This window comes from Hippocampus comes, unplaced genomic scaffold (assembly GCF_001891065.2).
Source record: "Hippocampus comes isolate QL1 unplaced genomic scaffold, H_comes_QL1_v1.1 scaffold255, whole genome shotgun sequence".
NCBI lineage: Eukaryota > Metazoa > Chordata > Actinopteri > Syngnathiformes > Syngnathidae > Hippocampus > Hippocampus comes.
In genome coordinates, this window is record NW_017806034.1 from 380,548 (window position 1) to 401,339 (window position 20,792).

A 20,792-nucleotide genomic window follows, 5' to 3' on the forward strand; every position below is an offset into this window, starting at 1 on the left:
ACAGAAACTAACTGTTAGCACGGATGGTTGTTGGTCGATCTGTGCCCTGCGATTGGCTGGCAACCGGTTAAGGGTGTAACCCGCCTGGTGCCCGAAGACAGCTGGGATAGGCTCCCTTGTGAGGATAAGCGGATAAGAAAATCGATGAATGGATGGATATTACAGAAATATAGTTGTTACTTTTTGCATGAAGGTACGAATCTGCAATTTCACAAAAACGTAATGGTTTTAAAAAAAGAGGTCAAATGTTGTACAAATTAGTCTTTTATTTTTTTAACATATGTAATTCTACAAAAAAAAAAATCCAAAAAATAAACAAGTAATCTGATGGGCTTTGCTGTGTGTATATACACATGCATGTGCGTGTGTGTGGGGAGGGGGCGGGAGGTGGGGTCATAACCGAATTGTCATGAGTACAGGTTTATGGAGCCCACCTGTCACGGTGTCCCATCCTAATGCATGGTTCCCTCTTTTGTCCTCCCGCCCCTCCAGCTCTGGACACCGCCCCCCCTCACTCTCGCCCCCCGCCCTTAAAAGGAAGTTTCTCCGCCCCCTGCCTCACCCTCTTTCTCACTTCTTTCACTCTCTTCTCCTTTTTTTTAAATGGACTTTCTCTCCCCTTCACCACAGCGCCACTCGAGTGACTCTCCACCCTTGTTCTGCCCCCGCCCCCCTCTCTGTCCCTGCTCCCCCACAGGGCCCCGCGCCAGCGGCCGACCCCGCCAAGCCGAAGGCCTCGGAAAAGAAGAAGCAGGAGTCCCGCAAGGACCGCAAATAGGATAAGGGGCGGGGCTGGGGCGCGCTCCTTGGGCGCCTGCTCCGGCCCGGGCAGGACGGGGGGACGGGTGGCGGAGGGGGTGCGGCGGCGGCGGTAGAGGACGCCGCCGGGCGGGTGTTGATGACCATCGAGCTGGAGCTGACCCGTAAGAACGGCCAGGAGGGCCCGGGGGGCGGCCCCTCCAAAGCCCCCGGCCTCCTTTCTCGCCTCGCCCGGCAGCTCACCCTCAAATAAGGGGTGGGTGGGCACCCGTGGCGAGGTTGTACCGCCTGTCATCCGAAAGTGCAGTGGTATCGATTGAGATTGATGATTGTGACGTCGGCGCGATCTCGTCCCAGCCTCATTTTGACGCTGCCCGCTTGCTTGTGCCCCCACCCCACAGGGGCACCGCCCTGCTTCCTGCTCCCCTCACCACTTCTTGTGAATGTTTCAATACTCTCTTTTAACCACTGTCCTCTCTCTCCTTCTCTCTCTCTCTCTTTATCTCTCTCTCCCCCATCCTTCTTCTTCTTTTCTTAGATAAAGGTCTGACTCCTCCGTGACGCCTCCGCCTCTCTAGTCTGCCTGACGCACCCCCCCTTCTCCTTTCCCCTCAGTCGTCATTACTTCCCATTATATCTCGTCCTTAAAGGCAGTCTATAAGAAGAATAGATGCCCCCTCTATGCCCCCGCCACCTGTGCCCCCACCCCTGCACTGTCAGTGGTTGTGTCAAATAATTTCCTCACCGGAGTCCCTTTATGCACTCACCGGGCCACGCGTAAAAAAAAAAGTGTTGAAGGCCTAACGACGCTCATAACCGGCGCCACAGGAGCCCACCAGACGCCCCTCGGGCCGGGCCGGAGCCTCCTGAATCTTTTTTTTTTTCCCTCTTTATGACTCAATCTGGCGGGAAGCACGTGACCAAGCCCCGGCCAGACCTCGGGGCACCGTCGACAGAGATAGCAGTCCTGCCCTTTTTCAGATTAATTCATCTGCATGATGCAAAAAAAAAAAAAAAAAAAGAAAAATAAAAGAGAAAGAATTGTCGATTTTCTTTAGATTAAAAAGAAAACATTTTTTTTTGTGGAAAGACATTTAAATATTCAAAAAAACAAGGGTGGAATTTGGGGGAGGTCATAACAAGGTCCAACATTTTCAAGGTCAAAGTCATAATTTGGGGGAAATGCCACAATATGCATGTTTTAATTGAAAAAAAATTCAGACTAAAGTAGATTTTTGTTTGTTTTTTTGGGGGGGGGAAGAAACCGAATATATTTTGGGGAAGATAAGTTATCATTTTAGAGGAATAAAGACTTAAATAATAAAGAATAAAGACACTTTTGGAGGGGAAATACCTGATTAAAATGGTAATTTTCCATTGAGGACAATGCAAATATTCCAAGAACAAAGATGTTTATTTTTTGCCTGGAAACAATTTTATTTTAGTGTAGAATAAAAGTCACCCCCTCCCCTTCCAAGATAAAACATCATATTTTTGGGGGAGAATGCCAGAATAACTCAGTATTATTTCGAAAGAAAAAATCCGACCAGTACCATTAAATCCGTCTTTCCATGATAAAATTAACAGCAACATAAAACAAACATGTTGGACTTTGTGTTGCCGCTGTTTTTTTCTCGGCCTGGCGCTACGTCGCCCTCCTCTGGCCCCAGGTGGAGTTTAATGGCATCCATTTCTGCCCGCCTTCACGAATAACGGCTGCGCATTTCCCGGCCGAGCCAGCGGGTCGGCGTTTGGGTGGTGGCGCATATGATTTAGTGTCCGCCGTTTCGCCTGGCAGGCCAGCGACTGACGAGCATGGATGACGTCACGGGGCTGGAGGGCGGGCGGCGGACAGAAGCTACTTAAGACGGGACTGTCCTCCTTTTTTCGCCCCCCCAAAAAAAAAAATCTCGCTGCCATCCCGCGTCACCATCACGTCTTTGGCTTTTATCTCCTTCCACTTCCTGTCATCTGGCGGCTCCGCAGAATAGGACTCGGCACAATCCACTTTGCTCGTTAAGACTCTTCTTATCGGACTCTCAGCTTCCCTCCCTCCTTCATTTGCCCTTCAAACAACCCCGCCCTCCCTTTGCTCTCCTGGGGAGCCGTGCGGTCCTCGCCATCCCGCACCTTCTGACCCTCCTCCCGTCTTTTGTTCCAATGCCAAGATGCTCAACCTCTGCCCCCCCCGACTGGCCAAAGGATGTTGGGTGTGTAAAGCCGCATTCCCACCAAAGGGTCTCGTTGGCTTTTGGCTCGGTATGCTTGGGAAGGTGAATACCTGACCCGGCTCGTGTTTCTTGGGAGGTTTAATCGCTGCATCTAAAATTAGTCAAACGGTAAATTGTGTAAAGCGCAGACAGCCTCTGTTGTTTTCGATGATTTTTTTTTTTTTTTTGCTCCGCCTCAATAACTGAAAGCTTTAGCGATCTCAAACATAAAATAAAAATGTAAATCAGTAAAGTCAAAAGGGAACTTGAGGAAAGACCCAACACCTGAAAACCTGAGCTACCTAGACGCAATGACATTATTTTAAATATTTCGGGATTTTTGTCTTTTTTTTTTTTTTTTTTGCTTGGCAGAATTCTCTGTAGGCCGAGTTTGTGTGGGTCAGTGAGCTTGGCTGCTGCGCACACAGCAGCGAAAGGAGAGGGAGAGTCGGCAGGGACAGGAAGTCAGACCAGAAATTGCCATGGGGGATGTTTTTGATGAACTACCAATTATTTGGGTTCCGAATGGAATTGCCAAGAATTGCGTACTGATCTGGAGCCAAACGAGGCTACTTGGTGGAAACACGGTTCATCGTGTACGTCGCGCTACACATCAAAACAACGTTAGCCTAAGTCAAGCGTTGGCTGCACATCCTTGGCCAAGTCTCGGTTGTCTGGTAGTCTTCAAAGGTGCTCCCCTGTCCTCCAAAAACCAAACCACGAGCCAAACGGCACATCGGCAGACGTCAAGCTTGGGGATGGCCGAGACTTGAATGTTCCTTTTTGAAAATTCCGAGCGATCTGGAATGCTTGTAATCGTACTAAAACGCCTTGTATGTTTTATGAGCTGTATTAGGAGCAATGTAACATTCCCTCATTTGAAATTGACTTCATCTCAAGTTGTTGATGTTTGTTTCATTTTTTTTTACATTTATTTAATTTAACGCATGTCGTCACTCTAATTGAATGTGTAATATGTTGTAAAAAGAACGCGAATAAAACATTTAAGTCCACCAGGTTTGCCGTCCTTCATGACCTAGCTTACAGTACAAGCGGCGGGAAAAACGTTAGCTCATGTAGCCCCCGCATGCACACCAAGTGTCTACACCGATTTTTTTTAATGTTCTTGGCACAGTGGCTAACGCACGATCATGTCAAAGCCAAAAGGTAAGCAGAGCTGCAGCATTAGCTTAAGGCTAATGGCTCGCCCACAAGTGATAATGATGCCAACGGATCCGATTTCACCACGGAAAGACATAGCGATATATATGCTGTAAAAACACATCTATAATTCTCTTTCCTTGGGGTATTTTGATAAAAGCAAGTTAACGAAACACCTGGAGAGTGTTTCTAATTGTCAAAGGAAAAAAAAAAAAAAGCATGTCTCCAAAGTGTGAAAACTTATGATGAGGTGTTAATTTGTCTCTAATGGCGGCTTCCCATTGAAATGAATGGCAATGCCATGAATCTATACCAAATAAAGTGACTCATCTGTCTGATGCGCACGAGTGCAGAAGAAGGAACAGAAGGCAAGAAGCCAAAAAGCACACGTTGCCAGCCAGCGTGAAAATATGCTAAGGCTGGTGGTGTCACAGGATCATCGGCAGCATCTGTCGCGAGGGCCCGCTAGCGTATGCTCCCAATATGCTAATGCTAATATTAGCCATGGGCCCCACACGCCGCCTCCCCACCTGAATTTGAACGGTGACTGTATTATTAATTTTATTATTATTTTAACCTTACGGTGACCAGATGTGTCCGCTTTGTGCGACAAAAGCACGGCCAATTTTAAATTTCATTCACTTCGTCGGCATGTATTACTCCTTGAGCCGTGGCTCGTGTCCCTCGATGGACCCACCTTCATTCATGGAAAAATATCGGTGTCATGATCAATATCGGCGATACTGGCCCTGTATTGACTTGGGACTGGTTCACAAAAACACTTCAAAGCCATGAAAATTCATTTAGATTGATCAATTTGATGCATGCAATCTAATAAATAAGTTTCACTTAACGCTTCATTGCTCAAATTTCCCATTGCATCCACGTCATTATGTGTTTCTGTTGACTTGGTTTCGGTGAGCTTTCCATTTGTTTCCCTCTTTTGTCATGATTTCCTTTGTCCCACGCTCATGACTTGTCTCGCTCGTTATCTTTTTGTTTCCACCTGTTCTCGTTATCTCTGTTCCCCGTGTGAACCAATCAGCTCCCTCCCTCCCACTCGTGCACCTCAGCCAGGTGTGCCTCATCGTCTCGTCAATTTAATTATCCGTTCATTGTTGCTGATGCTGTTGGTTCGAGTCGCGCCATGTTTTCCTTGTGCGATGACGCTATTCAACATTTGATATTTGAATCTACTGCACAGTATATCAGTACCTACCAGGCTACCACTATCAGCAACTACTGCAGTACAGTACGATACAATGCTACGTTGTATTCCATCGTTGTGGTGGCTGCTGCCTGCTTTCGTATGTTGCCTCCTCAGATTGATGACATGTTGTTGCGAGGAGCGGCCATGTTTGTGCATTAGTGTTGGGGGTGCTTTGAAGCAGGTGGAGGTCACCCGCTGAGCACCTTTGTCCCTTCCAGAGGAGAGATGAGAATGAGTGAGCCTGGTGGGCCTGCGGGGCTCGCGTTACCCCCGCCCCTCCAAGGATGTCAGGCCCCCCCGAAAAAGACACATGTGGAATGGGTGGTGCGAACTGTAGCGCTGGTTAAGTGCCGTCCTTCACTTTTTAAGTCGGCAGTTTGTGGACATCCGACATGGGCGAAAGGGTAAGTTTTCCCATCTTCCTTTCTTTATTGAAATGTTTGAAATATGTGTGATGTGACTTGGAAACAAAACAAAGTTCATTTTTGTGAGTAATGCCAGTGGAATGTGAAAGGCGGGCTGTCAAATTGGGAACTTATGTTGACCACATTGGAGTTTAAAACATGAGCACGCATGCTCTGCTGGCGTTGTTTTGAGGAAACAGGGTGACACTCGACTAGAAAAATGTGAACGCGGTGAACAAAACAACACGAGAAAAAAGTGCAAGACTCGACTGAATAGGCCAGTCACACTTTTCATTAGAGTACATCAGCACTAAAAAAAAACCCTAATTACAATAAGTAGATTGAAAATCTTTTCTTGAAGTATGTTTTTGAAATCCAGGAACTGTTGCACATAATGGGATGAATCATTCCGATGTTTGTCCTATTTGGTGCTTGTATGGATTTAAATTTGCTTGCGTCGGCCATTTGTCTGTAGCTTTAGAGCTCATAAAAATCAGTGACAGGTTGCAATTAATGTTGCTTTATTATTATTAAACTCATTCAGTACAAGCCAATTCTGGACCAAGTCTGAAAAGACGTTTAAAAACGTCTTTGGGAGTGAATGAGTTGAACCCTTTCATGCACCCGGTAACCCGATAACATGAGTAGCTGTCCACTGGAGTAACCCCTGTGCCCGAAAGGGTTAAGGCCTTTCCTATTTACTGTGTCATAAAACAGCGTTTCCCCGTTCTGGAAAATAGACCTTTTCCAAATCAGCGGTGCTGCTGTGATGACTGACAGGTGAAGGCCGTCCAGTGATTGCTTGAACTACGTCCGCAACTGCTGGTCAGTCAGCAAACGGTCAAACTTGAACTACAGGAGGCCTTTTTCAATGATTTCCCTTGTGGACATTCTGGGCTACTTGGCTTCTTTTGTCGCGAGGGGAGATAAGACTTGAATAAGCCTTTATTCGTCTTGCAACTGGGAAATTCCAAAAGACTAAGAGGCCTCATTTGGAAAGTATTTGGTGTAAAAAGAAAAAAGAAAAAAAAAGGACAAAGAAATGTCTTCATCCGAATAGTTGCTGAACTGATACAGACAAATGAATTGTAATGTAACCTCAGGAAATGACCTTAAAATGCCTGCTTGAATCCAAATCCGACTTTTTTTTTTTCTTTTTTTTTTTTTTGTGGGTCCACATGGCTAATAAATTTCAGATCGGAAGTGAAGCTGGCTTCACGGGCAGAATTTTTTTCATGAGCGGAGTTATCATTATAGTTTGATGTTTTATGGCGAGTGATCAAACTATGTCGATATTTTCCGCTCGCACGCAAATGGCAAAAACAAAAAACAATTGGCATATCGCGCCGGCCATCTTTGCAGTCTGTGTGATACCAATATGGGAGCAATCGGACAAAATCTTGAGAGGTTTGCCTTTGGAAGAGCCCTGGAAATGTCCCAAATTAGACAAAAATGGCCTTTTTGAGCCAAAAGGCAATCTTCCAGCCAAGCTTCTTGAGCCTTTTTTTTGTGGGTCTACTCATGATAAGGCGGCACGATGATCGACTGGTTAGCACATCTGTCTCACAATGCAGAGGTCCGGGCTTCGATTCCAGGCCCCTGGCCTTCCTGTGGGAAGTTTGCACGTTCTCTCAGTACCCGTGTGGCTTTTCTTCGGGTACTCCAGTTTCCTCCCACATTCCAAAAACATGCACGCTAGGTTAATTGATCACTCTCAATTGTCCGAGGTGTGACTGGTTGTTTGTCTGTGTGTGCCCTGTGATTGGCTGGCAACCAATTCAGAAGACGGCTGAGATTAGGGCAGCGACCCTTCGTGATGAGAAGTGGTTCAGATAATGGATGGATGCTCATGATGGACGTACCTACCAAATTTCAGAGTGCCAAGTAAAACTGTCTTCGGCGGCTGAATTTTCCAAAAATTCACGAGCTGAGCTATCGAAACACGGCCGCAAAACGTGCTGTGTTTCCTTGAAAGCAAATGATCTAGCAAAGAGAGAGAGAGAAAAAAAAGCTTCCGATTGCCTTGCTTTATCTTTATTTCCGACACACTTAACATCTCAGGATGAGATGGGGAAATATCGTTCCCGGCTTGATTTTTATTTGCATAATGACGCAATTGTGTTTTTATTCGTCGCCATCGGGCCCCATTCCATTTAGCTTTATGGCAGGACAGGGGGGTAATCTTGTCAGAGAATTGCTCCACCAGATGCCATTTCGAGCTCGGTGCTCCCTCCTTGCCTCCGTTTGATTACTTTTCCCTCTGTGTCTGTTTTTTCCCGGCCGACTGCCATGCGCTTGCCAGAGACTGACGGTGGCGGGTGACTTCCACGTTCCCCTGGCGACGATGATTAGCTCGTGTGAGGAGCTTTTTCGCTCCTTGTCGTTGCACTGGTGGGGAAGTGTGAATAATCACCAAATATAAATAGATTAAATGGCTTGATGGTTTACCATTATAACATTTTCTTTTTTAAATCCAGGAAGTATTTAAAAAACAGATTATTCTTATTGTTATGTACCTTACAGTGAACAAGGTATCCATTGTTTTTTTTTTTTTTTTTGTGGGGGCGGGGGGGTTGTTGTTAATGAAAAGAAATGAGCAAAAAGGAATGGCATTAAAATTTACTGAAATTTTATATTTTATTTGAGATGCACAAGTTTATTTAAACCATACCATGACTGGCTAAAAAAAAAATTGCATGTGACTTTGTAGTCAAATATTGGACCCCCCCCCCAAAAAATATATATATGTATGTATGTGAGTGGTCCAGTGGTTAGCGCGTCAACCTCACAGTGCAGAGGTACCGGGTTCAATTCCAGCTCCGGCCTTCCTGTGTGGAGTTTGCACATTCTCCCCGGGCCAGCGTGGGTTTTCTCCGGGTGCTACGGTTTCCTCCCACAGTCCAAAAACATGCATGGCAGGCTGATTGAACACTCGAAATTGTGTGAGTGAGCGCGGATGGTTGTTCGTTGTTGGTCCAATGTGTTTTATCACGGGCGGGGTCAATGCAGCTAGCTATCCGGAGATTTTCGAGCACTTCATGCTTCCATCTGCTTTAAAGCTTTATGGAGATGAAGATTTCCTTTTTCAGCACGACCTGGCACCTGCTCACAGTGCCAAAACCACTGGTCAATGGTTTAGTGACCATGGTATTACTATGCTCACATGGCCTGCCATCTCACCTGACCTGAACCCCAAAGAGAATCTGTGGGATAGTGTTGAGAGACACCAGACCCAACACTGCGGATGAGCTTAAGGCCGCTATCGAAGCATCCTGGGCCCCCATAACACCTCAGCAGTGCCACAGGCTGATTGCCTCCAAGCCACGCCGCATTGAAGCAGTCATTTCTGCAAAAGGATTCCCCACCAAGTATTGAGTGCATAACTGAACATAATTATTTGACGGTTGACTTTTTTTGTATTAAAAAACACTTAAAAAAAAAAATTGTTCGGATGAAATGTGCAATTTTTTTTAGACAGGGATTTTCATTTTTTTACTTTATTTTTTTGCCAAAATCATCAATATTAAAACAAAAGGCTTGAATGACTTCAATTGTGTGTAATGAATCTAAAATATATGAAAGTCTGTTTGTCAGTACATTCCAGAAAATGAACTTTATCACAATATGCAAATTTTTGAGAAGGACCTGTGTATGTATATCTATCAATCAATCAACATCTTAGTATTTTGGATCAGTAAGAATAATAACCCTCTTGTTGCATATTGCTGATGATGTCGGCTTGGTCCCTGCAGCGCGGTGCAGAGAAGAGGAAGAAGCACTGGGATTTAGATGAGCTGAAGAAGGAGGTGGACTTGGTAAGCTTCTTAACGTTCATTAATAGCATTAGCATTTAGCATTTGATCCCTATGATATGCAAATTGCGGCTTTCTATAAAATGGTAGATAATATTCTCATAAACCCCCTTGTGGCTGTGAGCCGCATATGGTTGACATTGGATTAGAAATTTTGCACGTATAATATTTTTGGCGTTTTCATTCATATCTTTGATCTTCTTGTGTAAAACGTTCACATTTTTCAAAACCCATAAGTGTTTGAGCTAACAAAAGTAATAGCTTGCTCGACCTAAGAAAGGGTGAATATATGCGGGAATAGGATTAGCGTTTACAAAGCTAGCCATCTGTAAATACTTTTGCATTTTTGTCCATACTTACCTTTTATGTTTTTCCTGTCTTGGATATTTTCTGATCTGTATTTTTCTTTTTTCAATTTTCTTTGTGTGGGCTAACAAAAGACAGCTAATGCGTCTTAGACATTAAGTTTAATGTTTGATCGAGTTTAAATCCGCCAAGCTCTGTCATCACTGCTAATGTGTGCGCTAATCGGATTTAGCATTTTTCATCGTAGATTTGTGCTGAGTGTACACTTTTAGCCTGATGTCAGGATAACTCCCGCTCGCTTCTGGCCACTACACACACACAAGCGCCCTCTTCCTTGCCCGCTTTGTACTCCAACGCTGAATAATTTGTGGGCCAGCAGCAGCGTGCGGCGACTCTCTGCGCTTCTGTCAGAAACGCCAGCGTGAAATGTGGCCTGACTTTTTCTCGGTCGGCCATCTTATGACACGCCACTTGTCAGGCGGACCTTTTTGGCGGCGAGGATCCTGACAAGTGTTGCGCTGGGCTTTCGTCAGCCTGTCCTCATCTCTGTTGGCTTTTGGCTGTCTGTCAGCATGATTTATGGTTGGCATGCACAGTACAGTAGACCAAAGGAATGCTTCAGTGATTTGTATATTTCATGTGAAAATGAAACTGGCTAATTCCTGGTTACACATAGACAGGTGGTCTGGCTAATGATTTGATTGCCAAGCATTGTGTCGATTGTGTGGAACTGATTGCTGGCACGATGTATGAATGGGACTTTTTTGGAAATGTAATAATGCTACGACAAATAATTTTGGTGCTCTCCACGGTAGCAGCTAACTCAATTTGGCGAACCTCAACACAGCAGCAATTTGGCAGACAGCAATCAAATCTTCAAGCTGTTGATTGCCACACCTAGTTGCAATTCATTGTCAAACTAAACACGAAACAAAGAGAATCGTGCGTTTTTTTTTTCAAAACAAGATTTTGCATTAAAGTCCGCTAGCTTAATGCTCAGACCGAAAAGACGGGTGAAAAATTTGCATTTTGTGGCTATGTTGGAACACATAAAGACAGACATGCAATACTACTCCCAGGCAGATATTCTTTATCCTCTGTAAAAAAACGATTAATATTGCAGCAAATTACTGAGCGGCTTACAGTAGTTGAGTGAAATTCTTCTTTTGTCTGCATGACTGCATTGTACTGCCCTCCGGTGGCCAAGTTGCTCATGGCCAAAGGAGTCGCGATGAATTAAAAATGCACAAATGGTTCAAGTCGTTACATTTTAGTTATTTGTGTTATCACTATGATGTTTTTAGAAAGAATGTTATTTTAGAGTGATATTTTCCTTATAAAAAACATCTTTGTTTTGTTTTTCTTTGGGGTGGGGGCACTGTGTTGAAAATAATGGCCTTTGGTCAAATTTCCCTTCTGAGACATCAAATTCATAGCATATGACCTAAATTGTTTCAAAAAAAAAAAGGCAATTCCTTCATCTCCACCAACACGAACATATCCAAAATTAAATACCTGCAAAGCTAATTAAATATAGACCAAATTAAATTAATCAATAAAAATGTCATGGTATTGATGAAATTGAATTAATTAGTTTATGAAATAGAATTTTCATTCATGCTACCCATGACCTGATTTATATGTGGCCTATGACCTTATTAATTATTAGTAATTATTAATTTTTAAAGGGCATTTTTAATAATGCAGTGTGTTTTTTATTTATTTATTTAATGGCAGTTTTGATTATTAAATGGGATTTTAAATTATTCAGTGACTATTTCACGGCGCTGCTGTGCCACATAAACACCACTAAAAGCACTGTGGAGTGCATGTGTGCATCAAAATTGATTCAAACCTGCTTTTTTTTTTTTTGGTTTTGTTTTTTTTTGCAGGATGACCACAAAATCTCAGCAGATGACCTGTGCAGGCGATATGGATTGGACCTTGCGAAGGTGCATACACAAACCTATACGCAGTATGTTCCATGCTCAAGAGTGTTCCCGTTCACCTTGTTCATCTTTTATCCCTCAATCTCACCCACTTTTTTTTTTCTTTTCATGGACGGGAATGTCGTTTAAAAGACAATGAATGTGTTGACGCACGAAAACGTAAGCTGAGCCCGAATCCTAGTATGATGCACGTACACGCGCACGCAAACAGTGTGACCGAGGCAAATCTATATTTCGCCCCTGATTTAATTGGCCGTAAAAATCAGAACAAAACGTTCAATAAAGTTACATGCAGCCCGTTTTACAGTGCGGTGAAAGCGTCCTGCACTTTATGACACTTGGGCTGTTAAACGGGCCAGACAGGAGTACTCCACAAAACAGTCGTGGGAAGTAGCCAAGTATAAATACTTGGCTACTGTACTGAAGTAGATTGTGTGTGTTTTGTGTTGTGCTGCAAGCCAACATTTCATGAATGAACTCAAGATGCGCCGCTGCTTGAGTTTGGATAAAAATGTACTTTATGCTTCTTATGTTGTCAAAATAAACTTTTTTTTTTTTTTTTTTAAACCTTTGTGGATGAACACGTGATGTGAATAGAGTTTAATTTCCACTCAGTTGAACTCTGGATTGATCGAGATCTTGGACTTGGAGAGAGTAACTATTTTTATTTATTTTTTTGTCCTACATTATTAAAAATGTTATTGCTCATAAATGATAAGAAAATTTTTTTTTTGCTCCCATACTTAAGTACATTTTAGAGTCTGTACTTTTTTACGTTGACTCAGCTGTAGGAGATGAATTACCGGAGTCGTTTTTCTCAAGTATCTTCTACTGAAGTGCAAAATGTGAGTACCTTTGCCGCCTGTGCCTCAAAATGATGGTCCTCTTCTTCTCCAACTCGTCTCATGCAGGGCCTCACCAATGCCAAGGCGGCTGAAGTTCTAGCGAGGGACGGGCGAAATGCCCTGACGCGGCCGCCAACCATGCCCGAGTGGGTCAAGTTCTGCCGCCAGCTGTTTGGCGGCTTCTCCATCCTACTGTGGATCGGCGCCGTCCTCTGCTTCCTGGCATACAGCTTCCAGGTGGCCGGCGAGGACGAGCCGACCAATGACAACGTGAGGCCCTGCAGGCATCACATTTACAATGCGTGCATCCATTACCACCCGATGCCACTTCATACCAAAACGATAAATGACTGACAAAGACACGGCAAAGTCGCCTGAAGCCGTATTGCAATCCGGAGCAGAAAATGATTTTTTTGGGAGTGTTATTTGGTTGAAATGAACTCGAGTGTGGGTCATTTGGTCAAGAGGACACAAATGGACTGAGGTGTTCTTGGTTTTGTGGCAAGTGAACTCTGGTGCACTTGGGTTTGCGTCTACTCAAGTGTGAATTTATGGACCAAAAACATAGATCTGATGACTGAACCTTGTGGTGGCATATCTTCATTTGGACCAGAGAACCAAATTTTGTGTTCACACTTGTCATATGTGTTTCGACTGAAGGGAACTCTTGTGTGGTTCATCAGGTCAAGCACACTGTGTAGTCCAGGGGTCACCAACATGGTGCCCGTGAAGACCACCTGAGTAGCCCACCAGTGCCTGGACATTGTGATTTGCTAGTAGAAATTATGATTTTAAAAAAGCAAACACTGGCAGTATTGTGAGACATTTTTAAACACTATCAAAGTCTGACAATTTAAATCAAGTATTAAAAATAACACATGCTCATACTATTGAAGGTATTTTGGACACATATGTTATTTCAGACGTGTATCAATTTGGTAGCCCTTCACACAATCAGTACACACGAAGTTGCTCTCACCCTCAAAAATGTTGTTGTTGCAATTTGTGGTTCAATTTCTGCTCAAGCGTGGGCAGAATATGCACACGGACCAGACATCTGAACCTCTTTGTTGCAGCGTATCGCCACCTGGACCAGAGATTCAAATTCTGCATTCATACTTGTCAAGAAATGCTTCGGTTCAACAAACTCTGGTGCGAGTCATTTGGACAAGTGTGAACACAAGCTGACTGAGGGGTCTTAGGCCCTGAACAAATCAACTCTGCTGCACTTTGGTTTACTTCTGCTCAAAAGTACCGTAAATGTAATTTGGACCAAAAATAAGCACGGGACAGATGTTCCTGAACCTCTCGCTTGTCGACAGTCTTGTACATTGAAACGCTTCTTAAAAACACAACCGAGTTATGATGGCGCTTCAGAAAGGAAATAATGGATGCCTCCCCCAGGGAAAGAAGACAAGCGTGCCTTACTTCGCTGCATTAGCCCGCTTAAATACTCCGGTAAATGGAGCCGAGCAGTCATCCATAGTGCGTTTTATGGGCGTCGGTCATTACGCAATCATTATTCAGCGTTTACAGGCGTTGCATAATGGAGGGCGTCGCGAGGAGAGACGGATCGTGCGCGCCGCCGATAACGTTAATCTCCCCCACGCGATTGCTATCTCGCCGCTTTCGGCAGGGCGACTCGTGTTCCGCCGCACACGTTTCAAAGCCCGCAGCTCCGTCACTTTCGACGCATACATCATGCACCATCCGGCTCTTCCGCCATCAGATGAACGCTTACCTCTTAGCACGTATTAGCGCTAATAAAACATCTGGTGTGTTTAGACGCGGCTGACAGATTGCTTGATAAAGCTTTTTTAACAGGTTCATTTTCCAATAAGGAAAACGAATAAGTTCTGCTAGTGAAACGGTCGTAAATTGAAAAATAAACTCATGAGTCTTTTTTTTTTTTTTTTTTTTAGTTGAGTCGCTAATAATTTCTGCCAGTGAAACAAGAAAAAAAACTGGAGGAAAAATCAATCTCATGGGGGTTCAGGGTTAGGGTTAATCCCAATTAGTTATTTTAGAAATATTAAAACAGTGTTTTGATGACAATTTATAGACCTCGAGACAAAACGTTCTCTCGGAAGTTGCGGTACAACTCATTTTTCTGTAGTTGAATGTTTGACATTTCCGACTTTTATCAAAAGTAGCATGACATACAACCCGTGAGTGCGATGAAGTAAAACAGACATTCCGGAGAAGCGTCGCCGGGAAACCGAAGCGACAAGCCATTTTGTGAGGAAACAAATGTCTCTCTCGCTCCGGGTGATTTTTACATGCCTGCCGTGTGTGTGTGTGTGTGTGTGTGTGTGTGTGTGTGTGTGTCTCGTCGCTGTTGGATGAACACACGCACACATCCACACACACACGAATGAAAAAGGCAAATTTTTGCAGGGGGATTTGATGTTCCGGGACGCTGGCTTCATGAAGGCAGCAGCTGGCAGCAGTTTTGTGAAAGATGCTGACTGTATAAATATGAGAACGGCTTCATGTTGGGACACATGAAAAAGCATCTGGCTGCCTAAAATCTCGGACTCGAGACCTTGAACGAAGCGCCCCAAATGACTGGAATAGAACATGAGGACACGCTTACTTGAAAATCTTTTTTTTTTTTTTTCTTCAATCAAAGACGGCATCGAAACAAGCTTTTGTAGCACATGCAGAACTGGGAGTCGCGGCTTGGAATCGAAGCGGATTTACATGGGGCAGGAGAAGAGAGTCAATCTCTTTTTCGTTAATGGATGCTACAGCTTCTTGTTGCTTTCAAGCTTAGCTTGTAGCAGACGTGTGCGCATTGCGGCATGATGTCTTGGATCCACTGGTGAAAAGGACACTTTGATTCGCTCCTCTTTCATCTATTATTGCTTCAAACAACAAAGTGAATGGAGGAAAAGTGGTTAAGATGGCACGATTGTCTGTTTTATGTGTTGTGCTGTATTATTTTGTCATTTTATGTTAAGTGTTCTTTTGATGGCGGCGCGGGCACCCGCAGCGGCTCCTCTTGTCTGTTTAAGAGGGAGGAAATTTCATCTGTGCTGTATGCACATAACAGCACATTTGACAATAAAGTTGTACTTGACTCGACATGATTGCAGTCCCACAAATAGTCACTGAGCAGTCTCGAGCAGTCTGATTGGACGTTTAGTAACGGGCACGTTCATCTTGGGCACCGTTGTCACGACACCATCACGTTACTGTCTTCGCTGTTGCGTTTCAATTGTTTTGGGTGTGGGAGATTTTCAACTTACTAAAAATGATAATCATTTCCAGCTATACCTGGGCGTGGCGCTGGCCGCTGTGGTCATCATTACCAGCTGTTTCTCGTACTATCAAGAGGCCAAAAGCTCGCGGATCATGGACTCCTTCAAGAAGATGGTGCCTCAAGTGAGTGGCAGGCAATTTCGTCATTTGAGAGAAACTTCCTTTGCCTGACTAGTTTTTCTTTGCCCTTCTTTGTCAGCGAGCCATGGTGATCCGGGAAGGGGAAAAGGTGCAGATTGACGCCAAGCTGGTGGTACAGGGAGATCTGGTGGAAATCAAAGGCGGAGATCGCATCCCGGCCGACCTGCGAGTCGTCTTCGCCAGCGGATGTAAGGTGAGGAAGATGTAAGGTGAGGAAGCGCAGAGGAGGCTGGGATAGCGGCTCTTCTTTTTTTTTTCAATGGGGATTTGCAGCTTCAGGATGGGGGCCTGACATGACAGAGCAAGAAACAGGCGGCATGGTTTATAGTCACTGACTGAACAGTCCTTTGTTGTTGGGAGGGCAAATAAAAGAAAGAGTAAAGTGTTAAGGTATCAGGTAGTTATGGAAACTGCCCATACCGTCCACCGATACTTAAGTGGGAAAAAAATGTCAGAGTAAGTCCTCCTCTGCAGTAGTTGGCGCTATAGTTCGGCACTTTGACACATCGGCGGGTTATCATCTGTGCCAGAAATAAAGGACTTTGTTCCTAATTTTTTGTCACTCTGTGAACTGAAATTTTATTTGTCAAAAGTACTCATCGCTCGGGACGTGTTATTTTGACACATTTTTGGAAAACAAATAGTTCAGATCCTTACACATTTCATCACCTCGAACAAAATTGTTTTCTAGAATTTGACATATTGAGGCGTTTACAATTATCACTTATAATGGATTACAGAAAACAACAACAACAAAGATGAGAATATTCCTTTTTTCTGTGCTTGTTAGGTTTTGACCTGACAAGTGTGTTACGTATGTCACTGCGTTTGCTTCCAAAGGTGGACAACTCATCTTTGACCGGCGAGTCTTCGCCGCAGACGCGCTCTCCCGACTTCACGCACGACAACCCCCTGGAGACCTCCAACATCTGCTTCTTCTCCACCAACTGCGTGGAGGGTCAGTAGGCCACATCTGGACCAGGCCGGCTCTCATTAGCGACACGTTCGTTTGACTTTGTCTTACAGCAGGACTTCTTTTCTAGATCTAGGCCCAAATTAGATGTTTGATCCCTTACCTGGGATGTAAAGAGAACCAAGCCGTATTTCTACCTTAAATTCCACGAGAGAGGAGAAGCAGCAGTGAAACAGGCCAAAATACAAATGTCAGAGGGTAAGAGATCAGTTGCTTACTAGTGGTTAAAGCATGTCCAAATAGGTAGAAATAAGGCGTTTGTCAAGATTTAAGCATGTCAACAGAGGTAGCAGCTCAAATTTGCACAGATAAGACATACCAGAGTACTATAGCCTAAATAGAAAATGGTATCGAATCCGCAGTAGCATTGAGTCAGCAATTTAGGAAAGAGCTAAACCTTGTTTGTTATATGTTTAGTTCATAGAGCTACAAGGTTTTAAACAATTGTGGACACTGCCCAAAAAGTTCCTGGACCTTTCAAACTTACTACCCAACTCCAGCAGGGTCATTTTTTTGGCCTCCAATAATTTGCCAGGAACTTAATTTTTTTGAAGAGTTCCCATGGTGCCACCGTGAAAAGTTTCTCCAATAGTGAAGTGATCCGGGTGGGGAAAAGTTCCTGTGTTCCAAAAGGGCCTAAACCAGGGTTGCTCAAATCCGGTCCTCAAAACCCCTTAGCTGTTGACCCCCCACTCATAGGTTCCTGGACATCTCGAAAGTGTTACACCCTCTAGTAGGCTCTTCTTTTAAAACCCCTGTAGAATTTGTTCCAAGGTGCCAAATGGTCTTAAAGTAACTACTTGTTCATTGGATGAAAAGGTTCTAGTCAAATGTGGTCCCCCAAAAGGTTCTCAGACCTCTTTAAAGTACTACCCGCCTCGCATTGTCTTCTTTTGACCTCCCCAAATTACCCTGCAACTAAATATAAACAAGTGTCTGATGCTGCAGTGGTACACTCCCCTAACTGGTGTGCGGGCAACGTGGAATTGGTTGTCACTCAGTGACGATTTGAACGTAGGTGTGAATGGTTGTTCGTCTCTATATGTGCCCTGTGACTGTCTGGCGACCAGTTCAGGGTGTAGTCCGCCTTTCTCCCGAAATCTGCATGGACCCTCCAGCGATCCTCTTCAGGATAAGCAGTGTTGAAAATGGATGAATGGATACATTTAAACACGTGTTTCCACAACCAGTGCTCCTCCAAAAGTTCCACAGCACTTGACAGTGTTACCGTATTGGCCCGAATATAAGATGGTGTTTTTTGCATTAACATACGACTGAAAAAGTGGGGGTCGTCTTATATTCGGGGTCTAGACATTATACCCATTTATGACGCTAAATGGCGCCAGATCTCATTGAAGCGAATGCTGAACTTGACTCCGCGGGCCAAAGTGAACCCCTGTCACGAAGAATAAAAATAAAAATAGCGGTAGCACAAAGAAGAAAAATAAAAAATAGTGGTAAGAAAGAAAAGAGAAGAAAATAATAGAAGAGATAACAGAAAATGGAGAAACGGCAGCTGAGGAGAAGTTATGATGTAATTTACATTTCAAAAACCAGAAGCCATTCATTTACGAATGTGATTGCACTTTAGTTTACATATTTAAATGTTCAGATATTAAGATTTGAATGAGGCAAAATAACATGCTTTTTCTCTCAAATATATTGTTAGAATCATTTGTTTCAGATGTACTGTAATTATTTTCTGTATAAAAATTAATTTGGTGTTCAAAAAGTCTTTTTTCAAACTTGAGTCTTGAAAAAGAAGGGGTTGTCTTAAAATCAGGGCAGTCTTATATTCGGGCCAATACGGTACTATTGCTAGAGAGCTTAGTTTGGCGGTGTGCTCTGGAACTGGTGTGACCTGTCGATTCCTCGCCCCAGGCACGGCCCGCGGCGTGGTGATCGCTACCGGGGACCGTACGGTGATGGGCCGTATCGCCACACTGGCGTCGGCGCTGGAGGTGCGGCGCACGCCCATCAGCATCGAAATCAAGCACTTAATCCACATCATCACGGGTGTGGCTGTCTTCCTGGGCGTCACTTTCTTTGTGCTCTCCTTAATCCTGGGCTATGCTTGGCTGGAGGCTGTCATCTTCCTCATCACCGTCATCGTGGCCAACGTGCCCGAAGGGCTCTTGGCCACCATCACTGTGAGTTTATAGTGTGTTTGAAGTGGACATTTTCGAGGCCTTCTGGCCATTTTTCTGCGATCCTTTTGTAAATGGATTTTCGATAGATTTAGTTCAATTATTAACCAACTTTGAGCCACACAAACTCTTAAAACTTTTTTTTTTTTCCTTCTGAGTTTACATTAGTTTCCGTCCTTGTGTCAAAGTGATAAATTGATTCCGTTTACTTGGACTATGGTACAAAATGTGCCACTTGCTGCTCCAAAAGTCTAAAGGCATGATTATATTATCGCATGTGGCAGCCTGTTCTGGTGAATTTCAATAACTTGTACGGATGCGCTTTGATGCATTACGCCAGCATGTAGAATGCGTCTTGGTCATATATAGTATTGATGTCCCAGATGGTCCACAAATACACTTTGCTCAACCGCTCCTCCTCATCACCCTCCACTTTCATCTTCCTCTTCTTCCTCCCAGGTGTGCCTCACCCTGACGGCCAAGCGCATGGCCAAGAAGAACTGCCTGGTGAAGAACCTTGAGGCCGTGGAGACCCTGGGCTCCACCTCCACCATCTGCTCGGACAAGACAGGCATGCTGACGCAGAACCGCATGACCGTCGCCCACATGTGGTTCGACAACGAGATCCATGAGGCCGACACCACCGAGGACCAGAGCGGTAGGTAGGAGGGACGCGAGAGCACGGAGGGAGGGGGGGAGCTCGTAACCACCTGCCCAAATTCATCTGTTCAGCGTTCACTCACAGAGCGAGCTCGGCTGCTGCGGTGCACGCCGCCGCGCCGATTAATTGAACTGCAGCAGCAGGCGGCAGGGAAAGGGGGTGCAGAAGAGGAGGGTGGGGGGCGGGGTACGCCGCCTTCCCAGAGTTCCCAAAGTAACACTGTGTGTTTGATGCATAACAATGAGGCGGCTAACCTGACGAGAGCCACAGATATAACTCGGTTCGTATTTTGGTAACAATCGTTAATTGTCGTGGTTTTGATTAACAGTATGGACTGCTAGCGTCTGGTCTTTGAAATCCTATTTGACTATAAACAGTCAGGTCCATAAATCTTGGGACACTGACACAATTCTCATCTTTTTGGCTCTAACCACGATCACAATCTACTTCAGTGTTTTCTGTACTCAGGTTACTGTCCTTGTCTTGCGATTGTGTATTTTAGCATACTAGCTCCTAGCATATTAGAATTGGATAAATTCTTATTGAAAATGGTGTCTGACTCAAAGCCATATAAAATCTTATTGTGTGGCTTTTTGTACTCGGGTCATCTTTCTCTACTTTATGTTAGCTTACCAACTGTTAGCATGATAGCATTTGCACAAGTGAGACTCAAAAAGAGTAACAGTATTTACTTTAATGTAAAAAAGGCCACAGGAAAGAGACTCGTTGATATGAAACAGTAGCGCTCTCGTCAATCCATCTGTCTGTGCTCACATTTTCCCTGTGAATTCAGCAATCTGGAGTGAAATGAAAAATGAATGCAGAGGGCAAGTGAAGGTCATTTTCACAAAGATTGCTTCAGCGAAATCATCATAGCAACGTTAAAATGAATGTCATTCTTCAAATTGCGGAATTGAAAAATCCCAGTCAAAAAAAAAAATATATATATA

At 44.2% G+C, this 20,792-nt stretch overlaps 2 protein-coding genes across 5 annotated transcripts in view; both read left to right on the plus strand.

Annotated features, from left to right (window-relative positions):
* Positions 1 to 3,982, plus strand: part of mpz (myelin protein zero) — a 15,531-nt gene extending 11,549 nt beyond the window's left edge. The window contains exon 6 of one of the 3 annotated variants that reach the window (XM_019892860.1): positions 698 to 3,982. In XM_019892860.1, the coding sequence (XP_019748419.1) occupies positions 698 to 778 (81 nt within the window). In that variant the 3' untranslated portion in view covers positions 779 to 3,982. Of the gene's footprint in view, positions 1 to 492; positions 636 to 697 lie in introns of those variants that run through there. The other 2 variants (XM_019892861.1, XM_019892862.1) reach the window with 2 other exon arrangements.
* Positions 3,983 to 5,641: 1,659 nt separating this feature from the next.
* Positions 5,642 to 20,792, plus strand: part of atp1a2a (ATPase Na+/K+ transporting subunit alpha 2a) — a 42,184-nt gene continuing 27,033 nt past the window's right edge. Inside the window, exons 1-9 of one of the 2 annotated variants that reach the window (XM_019892859.1) lie at positions 5,642 to 5,744; positions 9,497 to 9,559; positions 11,755 to 11,814; positions 12,723 to 12,926; positions 15,930 to 16,043; positions 16,120 to 16,254; positions 16,902 to 17,019; positions 18,916 to 19,184; positions 19,641 to 19,839. In XM_019892859.1, coding sequence (XP_019748418.1) covers positions 5,733 to 5,744; positions 9,497 to 9,559; positions 11,755 to 11,814; positions 12,723 to 12,926; positions 15,930 to 16,043; positions 16,120 to 16,254; positions 16,902 to 17,019; positions 18,916 to 19,184; positions 19,641 to 19,839 — 1,174 coding nt within the window. In that variant the 5' untranslated portion in view covers positions 5,642 to 5,732. The remainder of the gene's footprint in view (positions 5,745 to 9,496; positions 9,560 to 11,754; positions 11,815 to 12,722; positions 12,927 to 15,929; positions 16,044 to 16,119; positions 16,255 to 16,901; positions 17,020 to 18,915; positions 19,185 to 19,640; positions 19,840 to 20,792) is intronic. The other variant, XM_019892858.1, reaches the window with a different exon arrangement.